Source organism: Larus michahellis, chromosome 6 (assembly GCF_964199755.1).
Source record: "Larus michahellis chromosome 6, bLarMic1.1, whole genome shotgun sequence".
Classification (NCBI taxonomy): Eukaryota; Metazoa; Chordata; class Aves; order Charadriiformes; family Laridae; genus Larus; species Larus michahellis.
In genome coordinates this window covers 70,965,798-70,978,037 of record NC_133901.1, presented here as the reverse complement: position 1 = coordinate 70,978,037, position 12,240 = coordinate 70,965,798, and the positions used below count along the sequence as shown (strand labels likewise).

The 12,240-nt window shown below is 42.7% G+C and overlaps 1 protein-coding gene across 2 annotated transcripts in view; it reads right to left on the bottom strand.

Moving 5' to 3' along the window:
• The window catches only part of DOCK1 (dedicator of cytokinesis 1), a 324,129-nt gene that overhangs the window by 44,122 nt on the left and 267,767 nt on the right, over positions 1-12,240 (bottom strand). For both annotated transcript variants that reach the window (XM_074593014.1, XM_074593017.1), the window contains exons 39-40: positions 5,678-5,767; positions 2,987-3,091 (exon numbers count right to left, since the gene is read on the bottom strand). In XM_074593014.1, the coding sequence (XP_074449115.1) occupies positions 2,987-3,091; positions 5,678-5,767 (195 nt within the window). The remainder of the gene's footprint in view (positions 1-2,986; positions 3,092-5,677; positions 5,768-12,240) is intronic.

The following is a 12,240-nucleotide window of genomic DNA, read 5'->3' as shown; positions in this document are numbered from 1 at the left end:
AAGATGACTTGCGTATTTTTACCTGATCAAACATATTAAAGGAAGGTTTGATACGAACGTAACACTTGCATCTGAACAAGTTTAACCTCGTCACTCATCTCAAAATGAACACTTGGTGAAAAAATTATACAGCACTTCTTAGGAAAAGGGTGTTATGACTAGGGGTAGGAAATTGGAAAAGTTTACATTTGCTCAGTTGGGTTTAGTTCTGCACTGGTGCCTTTTGAAATGCGCAGCAGATGAAAGGATACTCTCTGTTTGGGAAAAAAAAAAAAAAGAAAAAAGGGCAGAAACCTAAGAAGTGTATATATACCTATAATTCATGTATATAGACCTGTAATTCACAGGAAAAATTGCAACGGAAGAAAAAGCTTGTATTGAGGATTTTCTCAGTCAGCAAGGCACTCAATAGCCTATTTTTCAGAGTTTTTATGGCTCGCTTATTACAAACTTTGAGGCTTTTGTAAAGTGCGGTTAAGTGTTTTCCCGCGCTTACCAAAAAACCCCCCCATTCAGTCGTGAAGAGAAAAAGCAGCTCAACATTACTCCATCAGACTAACGCTCTTCTGCCTTGTATCCCCTCGACTACCCAGTTTAACTGGGAGCTTAACGGGAAGGCGGCGTTGTGCTCCCTGCATTTGTGGGTGTCTCCAGGTGGCTGAGCTGGAGCCAGGCTGACCCACGGCCACCCCCCGCACCGGCCCGGGGCAGCCCCTCTCTGCAGAGCAGCTCTGGATGGCTGGCTATTCCCGACATTCCCCGGAGATAAATATGCACTCTGTTGAGAGTGACGGTACGTGTGACAAAATTTCATGACAACTGTCAGCCCCAATCCCCTCTGCAAAGCCGGCAGTGCCTTTATCATGCATTCATCATTTTGAAGGTTCCTGATAGGGCATGGTCTTCCCTATGAGAATATCATAAAATATTCATTTAATCATTTTGTAGAGAAATGGGTTTGTCAATCTTAACAGTGACTCCTTCTTAATGGATATTAAATACTTTTTGCCTGGTAAAACTTAAGAAATAATTAATAAGCACTTCAAAAAAAATCTTACTAAGGCTTTTTTACTTAATGTAACGCAAACACTTTTTGCTGTTTGACGCTTGATAAAAGCCGTTGCATGGCCATTACCCTACATTACATTACATGTATTTCAAACACCAGAACAATTCTTAGCTTTTCCGCATCGCATCTCTTTAGAGTTGGTATTTTGACACGCACGGTCGCTTGTACAGCATCATGTCGTTGCGTCTGTCACCAACATATGGCTCTGCCAGTTTGCAGAACTGCATTGCTCAAGCTTTGGGGCAGCTCAAGGTACCGATGGTCCCGCTCAGAGTCTCTCTGGCACAGGCTGTCCAGCCATAATTTGGAGACCAAGCAGTGGGACAACATACGAGAGCTCATCTCCCAGTTTTTGAGGGTCTGCACACAGAGGATGCTGCAAAAATACACTTTTAGCCTGGCAGGAACCATCTGGGGTCAGATTTATTCCTTTCAGTGGCAGAGAACTGATAATTTGATGTGCTTCTGAGGAGGCACAAATGGTACAAGTACGCCTGTAATGCAGCATCCCAGGGTGTACGAAAAGCCACGCACGTTTTCTACTTGGGATGATTCAAGAACTTCAATTTCTTTAGTTTGTTGGTGGAAAAGGAGGCTTTGTCCAAACAAACACCTGAGTGTTTTTTTTGGATTTTTGGAAGCCTTTCCCTCCTGCTCCAAATACTTGTCAAGTTTCTGATCGTTAGATTTCTATGAGGGATGGTCACTCCAAGACAACTCTTGCCTGAAACCACCGTATGTTTGTTTCTTTACAATTCACCATAAATACATATTTTACAAGCACTTTTAACACATCACGTAAGACCAGCTGACCACAAGTAACCCGAGAAAACCAGTTTAACCAGCATTCACTGGATTATCCAGTGAGCTGGGCTTCAGCATAGGTTTAGGCTTGCTCCTGGTATTTATTATGGTATAATCTGAGATAGTTAACATGGAATTACTGGGTTATAGCCAGGAATTCATCTCCTAAATGAGTATTTCCAGGAGGAAACCTACTACCAGCCCCTGGCCTGAGACTAAATTTCTTGGAGTCTCCCGGATTTAGAGAATAATCTGAGAATAATAGTAATAATTTTATTCTTCTGTCTCTTGAACCACCTTAATCTACTGTAACTCTTCCACAGGGGGTTGGAGAGAGACTCTTTCCAAACTGAAAATCCTCATCTCTTAAGACAGACAGGAGCAGCGCAGCAGCCGTACAGCAACGTGTTATTTCCATGTCACCAACTGGCAAGTGCCAGAGTCCAGAGAATCACGATACAGATACAACTCAGATGTGTCAAATCCCCACCGTTCTTCAGCCACTCATTCAACTCCGTAACAATCCTCACATCAGTGGAAAAAATCTAAAACGTCATTTGACATACGTTACCGGCATCAACCGAACGACATATGTTTTAAATTGACACCCAACTCATGAAAATCAATGGTAAAAGATTGCTTTTAAAGGTATCACACACATCTCTGATATTCCGCTTCATTTTAGGGACTACGGTGGAAAGGATACTCACACGAAAACATGGTCACATACAAAAGGCTTCTCTACCATACTCATATATCTATATCTATATCTACCTGTCAGGCAAAAATGTCACCATTTCAGATGGTGGTGGTTATTGCCCTGATTTATGGACTGGGTGGTACGTCTTCATTTCTGGTGATAACCTGAAGAAGTACAAAGGATTGGACATGTTTGAAGAAAAAGCTTCTCTACTAAAATTCAACCATTCAATATTCGAAACTGGGAAGGAAAAAACAATGTTTGTTTTATACAGCTAAAAGCCAACCATCAACATCAGGCAGACTGTAAATAACACACTGACATACAATAATGTACTTTCTCTACAACCGAGGGAAATTTCCAAGGCAAGAAACCTTGCTGATGTCTGTGGAAGGAAAAAGGGGGACGCTTACCCTTATGAATGTTGGAAATCCCTGGCCGTAATATCCAACAGCGAAGTAGTCTGGTTTTGGTCTTATCACTTTCACAATGTTTTCATAGAACTGGGCTTGCTTTCGCTGCAAAATAAATAAGAAGAACTTTAATCACCTAAACTTTGAGGAGATACCTTATACTTAAACTCTAGATCTCTTCTATTGTATCTCTAACTTAAAGATGAACGTGTTTCGTTCGCCCCTTTTTCTTCACCTTTCCATCAGATATGTGCTAGCATTTTTGAAATATTCTGTAGCCATTGTTTTTGTGCTTATCTTGGTGAACCTGACTGTTCTGCATTCAGTCTCTCAATTTTGGTGAAGGTCAAGAACTTTCAAGGCAGCCCGAATTCCCAGTTGTGGCACTGCCGATGCCGAAACACGGGAACGATGGAGCCCGTACCGCTAAAGCCAGCTCCCCTCGATAGGGCTGACTTCTCGGTTTGTGGCTGTTACATTTCATTGCATTTTTCTACTACTTTTTTTCCACATTTGCAACTATTTATTTGCATATGGGAAGCACGCAGTTGAGAACTGCAGAAAAATATAACTTTTGGAATAAATACACGCATGTCAGATGCCATCTGCTTTCAAAGCGGAATCCTTCTTTATCTCAAATGATGAAATAATAACAAAAGTGCGGCTTCAGATGATCTGTTCATTAACTTATTTTTAGTCTATTACTTTCTGTAAGAGAATGAATTCTGATTTGAGCGGAGGTTTATTACTGCTCCCCTACGATAGATAACAGTAAATGGCGAGAAGACTACAAAGACCCAGGTCTGCTGTACATTTCTCAATTCACCTGTAGCAAAACTATTTTGTCATCTGTGAATTGTCTTAGAGTCTAATATTTAATACTGCTTGAACAAAAGAGACAATAGGGAGAACAGAAAGAAATAAAAACTTTTAAACTTTAAAATTTAAGGGGGAAAAAAAGACGAGCTAGCACGCTACTGTCGCTCAGCAGCAGCAAGAAGAAAAGCCGATGGGGTGCGCCAGACCCGACTCACACGGGAGTGCGAATTTTGATCTTTGCCTTGTGAGGGGTGAATGCCCAATGCGCGTCAGTAATAATTTTTGTGACATCTCTCTCAATTTCTCCTGTCTGATAAATAAAGAGCAGATAAACTCAGTTGTTTGACCTAAGAATTGCAAGTTTTGCGTTTCCCCTATTAGAAGAGGGAGAACTTGCATTTCCATACGCATATGAACCATGCCTGGTTTATACCACTGCCTGGAATTAATGCAACAATGACGTATTTGCTGTGCAAGAAAAACAGTGAAAAATACATAACTCGGTATTATTGGCCATCAGCTACAATGTACAAAGTTCAAATTCAGACTTCTGCTCCAAAAATGGATACACTATGATAGGAGAACAGTGGTTGTTTCCATGACAAAGCTGTTCATGTTCCCGTGTTGCAAGCATAAAGGAGATGGAAAATTAAAAATGAGGGACTCGGAAAGCAGCTACCCACTGGTGAATAATTGTATCTGACACATGAGAATCATTTCTAGCTGAGGAACAATCTCTACCAGATTCCTTTTATATTGAAATGAAGAATATCCTGTACTGAAGGCAGTGGCGCAGGCAGCCGGCCGAGGGGGACTCTTCTGGCACACCACACCACCTGAGACACGCTCTGCGTGTACATCCCATACCTCCTGCTGTCCAAATCAACGGGAAACCAGGCTCCAGACCAGTTAGGGCAATGAATACAATCAGCCTGGCACTGATACCAGTTAAAATGCCGCAGGAAGAGGAACTTCAAAAAGGGATGTTCGTTCAGCTGTGGAGAGCTGGAGGACAGAACCACGGACAAACCAAAGAAGAACATGTAAGGGAGTGAAGAAACCAAAAAATTGAGACGAGTGGGTATTTACCTTTATTCTTTCCTCCCCAAAAAAGGAGATTCTGGGGAGATGGGGATGGAGGTGCTTGAGGGGAGATGGCTCCAAGCCATCCTCAAACTGAGGGCTGGTGTCAGCGGAGGGAGAAGGTGCAATGACACCGTATGAACGCCCAGCTCAGACAGCGTGGGACAAGCAGATAAACAATTCAAAGACATTCCGGATGATCTACTCTGGTGAGCGCGAAGGCAAAATGCATCAAAAACCTGAAAGTCGGGAATTTTCAGAAGCAAACTGGACTCATGTCCCAGCTGCTGTGAAACTGGTTGAGCAGTTAGGAGGGACAGTGACAGCTGCCATTTATCTCTTTCGAGAAGAGCAGGAGAAAAAACAAATGGTGCCGGCATAATCAGCGGGTAACGTCAGGGCAAAAATAACTGACTCTAGACATGAATGCCTGGGGATTATTCATACCTAAAAAAAGAAACGTGAATATGGAAAGACACTTGAGAGAGAATGGGGATTTTTTTCATGTTCCCATTTATATTTAAATTCCAAATTTCCTTTTATACCCCAAATAAATCAGCTTAACGTTACCGAAATATTTTTCTTTCAGCTAAAAAAAAAAAAAAAATTCAATCTTTTTCAGACACTCCAGTGGTAGCCAGTTAATCAACATTCGTCCAGCAAAGCCAAAGTGGGCATCTATTTCTGCATTTTACTGTCAAAAGCGAGATTTTCAATATAATTTTTAAAGGTTCAAAATTAAATTCTGAAAAAAAATGTTGCAGTGCCCACGTCATTAAAAAAACCTACCAGCAGTTCACTGAGTTGTTCATAATCAAACATTTCATTTTCATACTGTTCTGCAAGTTCTTTACCCAAGGCGATGGCCTCTTCCCACATCTGTTGGAAAAAAAAAGAACCACAAAACAACAACAAAAAACCTGAGTCACATACCTTGGTTAAACAACAACATGGGAATAAAATAAATCTTAATAAAACACAAGAAAATACATTGTGTCACACGCCTGAAAACCCTGTGCATCTGATGTGCCAAATAGCCGCGGCAGCGTTACCCACATGTCTCTATCTGATGCAAATCAAGTAAAATGATCAAATTGCTTCAGAAATAAAATGATTCCTGCTAGCCCAACTAGATATCCAACAATGGGTAAACACGGCCTGCCCACGAAGAAACCCAGAACCCAGGACTTTGGATAAATGTTGTTGATTGATTACAGTCCATAATCACCTCTCTCTCCTTCTAATATCTCTAATCTATATTAGACAGGACAGGCAATTTGCAGATATTGTTTTGAACCAATATTCATTGTATTTCCATTGGTTCTCTTTCCTCTCTTGTTCTTCAACCATGAAATTCGGCAGCCGTCTCTACTGACCCAAGGAAATTTAACAATATCCTTCAGCTCTTCAGAAGCCAACAATCTTAACGAGGAGCAGCAAGAACGTTTTCAAATGTGTATTTTAAATTTTTTTCTACTTTAAATACAAAGAACCACTCAAACCCAAAAAGATGCTTAAATTAGCACACCAGGCTATCTAAGATCAAACTTGATGATCTCTCTCTGCTGCTGAAATTTGGCTGGCACTGCTGACCTCATTTTGTTAAAAAAATAAGATTTAAAATGAGTTATGAATCTGTTTTTTTCGTATTATCCTTCATCTTAAATTTAAAACCCCTGTCCACGCCACCTAATTCTCCTCTCAGCATGAGGCCACATGTTCCCAGCCCCGGTGAAGCACGGAGACGGCTGCAGCTGCAACGAGCAGTCGGATGAAGGAGGGTTGACCAAAAAGGCTGAACAGACGTTTCCCCACCACTCCCTGAAGACATTCGCCTTTGGGAACAAAGAGTTTTAGATGAAGCACCACAGCTTCCAAAGATGGTGGGAGCTGGACGATGGGGAGAAAGGAGAGGAACAGCACTCCTGGGGAAACCCTCATGCACACAATCCATTCCTGGTTCCATCCCACACAGACCCCCAGTCCCATCTGCTTTAACGCACTGTGTACAATACAAAATATTTTACCCCCCCAAAGCCCCCCGAAAACCAGAAGTCCCCCAAAACACACTAACGAAATCCCACCACTCAAAGGCCAAAATCAATGTTGGGTGAGTTTTGTCTATTGATCTGCAAGTTGAAATCACATTTCTTCATATATCAGGAAAACTTGGGAAAAAATAAAGACTTTCAGGAAAATCCCTAGTTCTAGATGCTAAAATACAAAGAAGAGCAAAACATTAATGGTTCATACAACTGTCAGTATGACCAAAACTGCTGCCAGCACTGGCTGAGGAGTTGGGCAGAGCACAGCTACCTGTGACTTAGTGGCACAAACACCGGACCGGGACTTGGAATATCTTCTTTTTTTCCCTAGGAATTGGCAATTTGGAGCCCAGCCAGGCTGAACACTCAGTAAGCCTCCCGCACGCATATCATGCCAATGCCACAAAAGCAAGATGTGGCTTGGGTCCCATCAGTTTGCTCTCCATTTGTGCTTCTCCCTGGAAATGAGGGGCCTATTTTCAATTTTCAAACCCAAGGATGGACTGAAAGATTGTCCTGGCAGACAGAGAGGGAAGGGATGGAAAGCAGCAGCCTGAAGAGGCGGGAGCAGCTGATGGTGGAGATGAGGAGCTGCAAAAGCAAAAATAGTTACAAGAGACTGCAGGGAGAAAGGACAGAGAGTTTGAATCATAGAATGGTTGGAAGGGACCTTAAAGACCATCTAGTTCCAAATCCCCTGCCCTGGACAGGGACACCTCCCACCAGCCCAGGTTGCGCAAAGCCCCGTCCAACCTGGCCTTGGACCCCTCCAGGGATGGGGCAGCCACATCATCTCAAAGTAAGGGAGCGAAGTAAGAGAAAAGATGGGCCAGAAACTACACTGAGCAACAGAAAAGGAGCTTTTGAGTCCTAAAGAAAACAAATGGGCAGACGCTTGGGCAAACAGAGACTGAGCGGTGACCTACTTCAAGACAAAAAGGCGACGGACGCTCTCAAGGGGGAGAGCTTGGTACCTACATTAACTTCTCCTCTCATCTCCACATGATGTTCAACTCTTTCTCTTGATTTTTCTCATTTCTACAAGGCTCATAATATTGTTTATCTAGGGAAGAGGACTGGAATGAACATGAGTTACCTCATGTTTGTAAAGTGCCTTGAAGATGAAAAACACATCGGAGAGACTAATTACAATCACCATAATGAGGGATCACGTCTGCAGGAAATCACAAGGCAGTTTCTACACTCAGCAAGGCAATTTTTGCAAATGGAAGGATCAGAACGGTTTTATCCATATTATGTATCTAAACTAGAATAATGATACAGAGCATGTTTTTATTTCTACACAGAAATTAACATGAGTTTAATAGTAAAGGCCTATTTGCAGAAAACGCAGGACATTTTCACACTCTAGGCTGAGTTAATTTTGACTCAGAAGAGCAATATGCTACCAATTTATAGAAACTGAACTAAAATTCAGTTGTTTGGTAACTCAGCAAGTGAAACCTTTCAAAATCACTGAACCTTTCTTCATTTTGACTGCCATTTTCTTTTTCTTCTTCTGCACATTTTCATTTCAAAGAAAACAGCGTTACCATAATCCTCCTTGTCCCAGTTCTCTGTTTGTGTGTTCCAGATTTAACCAGTCCCTCTCCAAACCCGAAGCACTTCTACTCTCTTTTCCATTGTGAAAATATTTATAGACGAGCTCAGGCAAACAGCTTTGGAGCTGAACAAGATTGGAAATAAATGGAAGCCTAAGTAATTTCAGATTTGCATCGACATTGTAAACAAACTCGTTCAGTTCTTCCCCTGAATCCCGGATAAGCACAGACATTGCGACGTGTTTCCAAAGCACGTCTGCCAACGAAAAGCACCGGCTCGATGCTAAGGCTGTAGGGTCTTTAATGCAAACCAATTACACCTGGCTGTCAAGAGGAAGGGGATTTGGGATTAGTGGTGGGAGAGAGGAGGGGAGAAGAGGAGCTGAGGGGGGCTGAAGCACCGTGTTGGTATTGCTCAGTGTGAGAACCATCACGGTGTCACAGCCCATGGGTCACACCACAGCAAACCCGTCCTGGACTGTCACTGTCATCCATAGCACGGCAATGCCCACCAAAACTTCAAGAAGGACACGGAGCTGTTGGAGCGGGGCCAGAGGAGGTCACGGAGATGCTGGGAGGGCTGGAGCCCCTCTGCTGGGAGGACAGGCTGAGAGAGCTGGGGGGGTTCAGCCTGGAGAAGAGAAGGCTCCGCGGAGACCTTCCAGCCCCTTCCAGTCCCTAAAGCGGCTCCAGGAAAGACAGGGACAGACTTTTTAGTAGGGCCTGTTGCCATAGGACAGGGTCTAATGGTTTTAAACTAAAGGAGGGTAGATTTAGACCAGATAGAAGGAAGAAATTCTTTACTCTGAGGGAGGTGAAACACTGGCCCAGGTTGCCCAGAGAGGTGATTGATGCCCCATCCCTGGAAACATTCCAGGCCAGGGTGGACATGGCTCTGACCAACCTGGTCTGGTTGAAGATGTCCCTGCTCATGGCAGGGGGGTTGGACTAGATGGCGTTTAAAGGTCCCTTCCCACCCAAACAGTTCTATGATTCTAATCCCAGGCCTGTGCTGTCGAAGGCACTGCGTACACACCGATGCCTACAGGTAGCACGGCACTGCCACCAGTTAAATGACGACTTTAACAGAATTAAATCTTGGGTTTGACTTTTTTTCCCCTTCCCACCCTTGTCAGTTGAGACTGTAAACATGCCAGAGCTGCATTTCTGTTGCCCTTCCTCAGCCTGATCAAACCCATTAGATCCTGAATATAAATATTAATAATGAATTTTATAAATGTTTCAGAGCCTAAAAAAATGAATCCTCAAATTAACTATGATATAGATATATCTCCAACATACATGCAGTAATCGCACAACCCTAGCATTCTTCCATTCTAATATCCTATCTGTAGGCGAGGATGAACAGGAAAAACCTAGATGATTATGAACATTTGTTTCTGGCTTAAATTACTGTAATTACTTCAAAAATTCTTTAAAAGTTAGTTTACAAGTTATACTGCTCATATTTTGTCACATTATTTTTAATGGAACACTTTCGGGTACAAGTAAGAGATAGAACTACTCTTTTTCTATCATACCGCAAATACATGATAAAAGCGCATTACCACGGGAGAAGATTCTTTCAATTTTTGCCAGCCTCTAACCTGGCCCCTCTCCAGCCGAGGAGGGATCTGTCTAAGAGAAAATCATCACCTTTTTGTTGCTACTACCTCTTAAAAACCCCTCTCCGCTCCAACATCTCTGTTTTGAAATCCAATTGTCTGGTTCAATCCTCTGAAGGTTCAACCACCGAAGGTTCAATCCTCCAAAGAACTTGTACTATAAGACTCAATCTGTAAAATGTCAAGTTTCCTGAACTCTGGAGGTCCATGAGTCCATTAACCACCCGGCTCATCCCCGGGCCGTTTGTGCAGCTGGACCACATCATCTGCAACGGCCCCGAAAACAAAACCCAAACCGGTCGTCTTTCCAACGTCGTAACAGAAATAGGAACTGTGTGTTTAAAACCCCCTGCAAAACCCTCCGAAAATTTTCTCTGTTTACTACGGAGCAAATTTATTCAGGTGAGGACAGCACGGCTGTGGCAAAGGATCCTGATAAATTAAATCTATATTCTTGAAGGTCAATAACTCCCAATCTGCTGCCTCGCAGATTTCCTGCCTTGGAAGGTTTCCCAGGTTTGCCCAAGACATGGCAGGTCTTCTGGAGGAATGAGCCGTACGGGGAGCTACTACACAGGATTTGTACGATGTACAACTCACTAATGTGAGAAACAATTTATCCGGAGAGTGCACCAGAGAGAGAGGCTGGCGACAGTGGAAGGAAAATACTTCTTTTATACCAAAGGCATAAGAAAAATGTGTATAGTCTAAATTCAGTTGTGTAGACACGAACTGCAAATTGTTATGGGAAAGACTTTGAGGATGCAGAAGGAGATCCTTTTAGGGAAAACCTAGCAATGTAATTTATTTTTGAAGCTGGATCGCTTGCTGCCCAGAAAGAACTGCAGCATCCAATTTAGTTTTTGAGGTTCTTCAATAGCAGTAAAAGAGGATCTTAGGATATTTCTCAGCTCCCGCTGAGTTAACCGTCAGTAAAAATGAAATAATCTAGGATAAGAGTATCATTGTGCAATGTTCTGATGTATGAAGCACATTCCAAGCTGTTTAAATTTCAGATAGTGTTAATTAACCAACACGTAAGCTTAATATTTTAAATAAAATGTTAAAACACAGTACTTCTCTATTGCTAGTATTGCATTCAAGATGTGTAAGATAGAGCCATGGCTGGAAACCCTTTAAAACAACTCGCCGTATTCATTTGGAACGTGGTCAAACGCTGTATCTTTGCTCTCTGAAGACTGTCTCCGTCTTTCACAGCTCTCAGGACAGGCTTATGATCTGGGATATGAGCTGGACACGAGCCTCGCGCTGATTTTTGGCAAACCGGTGAATTTCACCACTATCTTGTTAAATGGAAGAAAAAGCCACTTGATACCATCCCGTGAGCCGGAAAAAAGACATTTTAAGCCAAAGCATGGCTGGGTAGCTTCAAATACATACTGGGTAGTTTCAAATATTTTGTGGTTTGTGGCTCCAGTAAAACAGCAGAAGGTTTTTTGGGGGGAGGGTGGGGAGGAAGGAAGAGCAGTAATAAATGAGCAGCATGCATTTATTTATTTATTTTCTCCCCGGGACCAACGCTTTCAATTTATGAAGGAGCAGCAGAAAACGCGTACTGATTTATAGACTGCGGCATCCACCGGGAAACGTGAAACACGTTGCGGTTTGTACGTTTTACCGAGCAGGAATAAGAGCGCTGCTGCTTCCTTTACGGCTCCAGAGGCCAGTCAAGCCTGTTTAAAGATGATATCTTATCTTCATCAAGGACGCCGAGTAATTCCTGGCTTCAGCAGTTCATTAGCACTGACTAACATCAACGGCTTCACACCGGCAAAATTTCACACCCTTCCCTCATCACTTTATTACCACCACTATTTTTCCTTCTCATCCCGAGATACTCTCACCTCCCAATTTTCAGGAAAGCCCTCGGATTAAGGGCTTTGTTGAAAATTACAAAGCTTCGGCAAAACACAGAAAGAGCAAACACTTCAGAGCAGTTCAAAGGATGGGTGAGACCGCCGTGGTAAGCGTGAGGATAAGGCTTCCGAGGGCAAAAGCCAAGAGAGATGGAGATGAGACTTGGAAGTGCAACACAGCGAAGAATAATAATCTAGGAGAGAAAACCAGGGAAACCTGGAAGCAACAACATTTCACTTTGG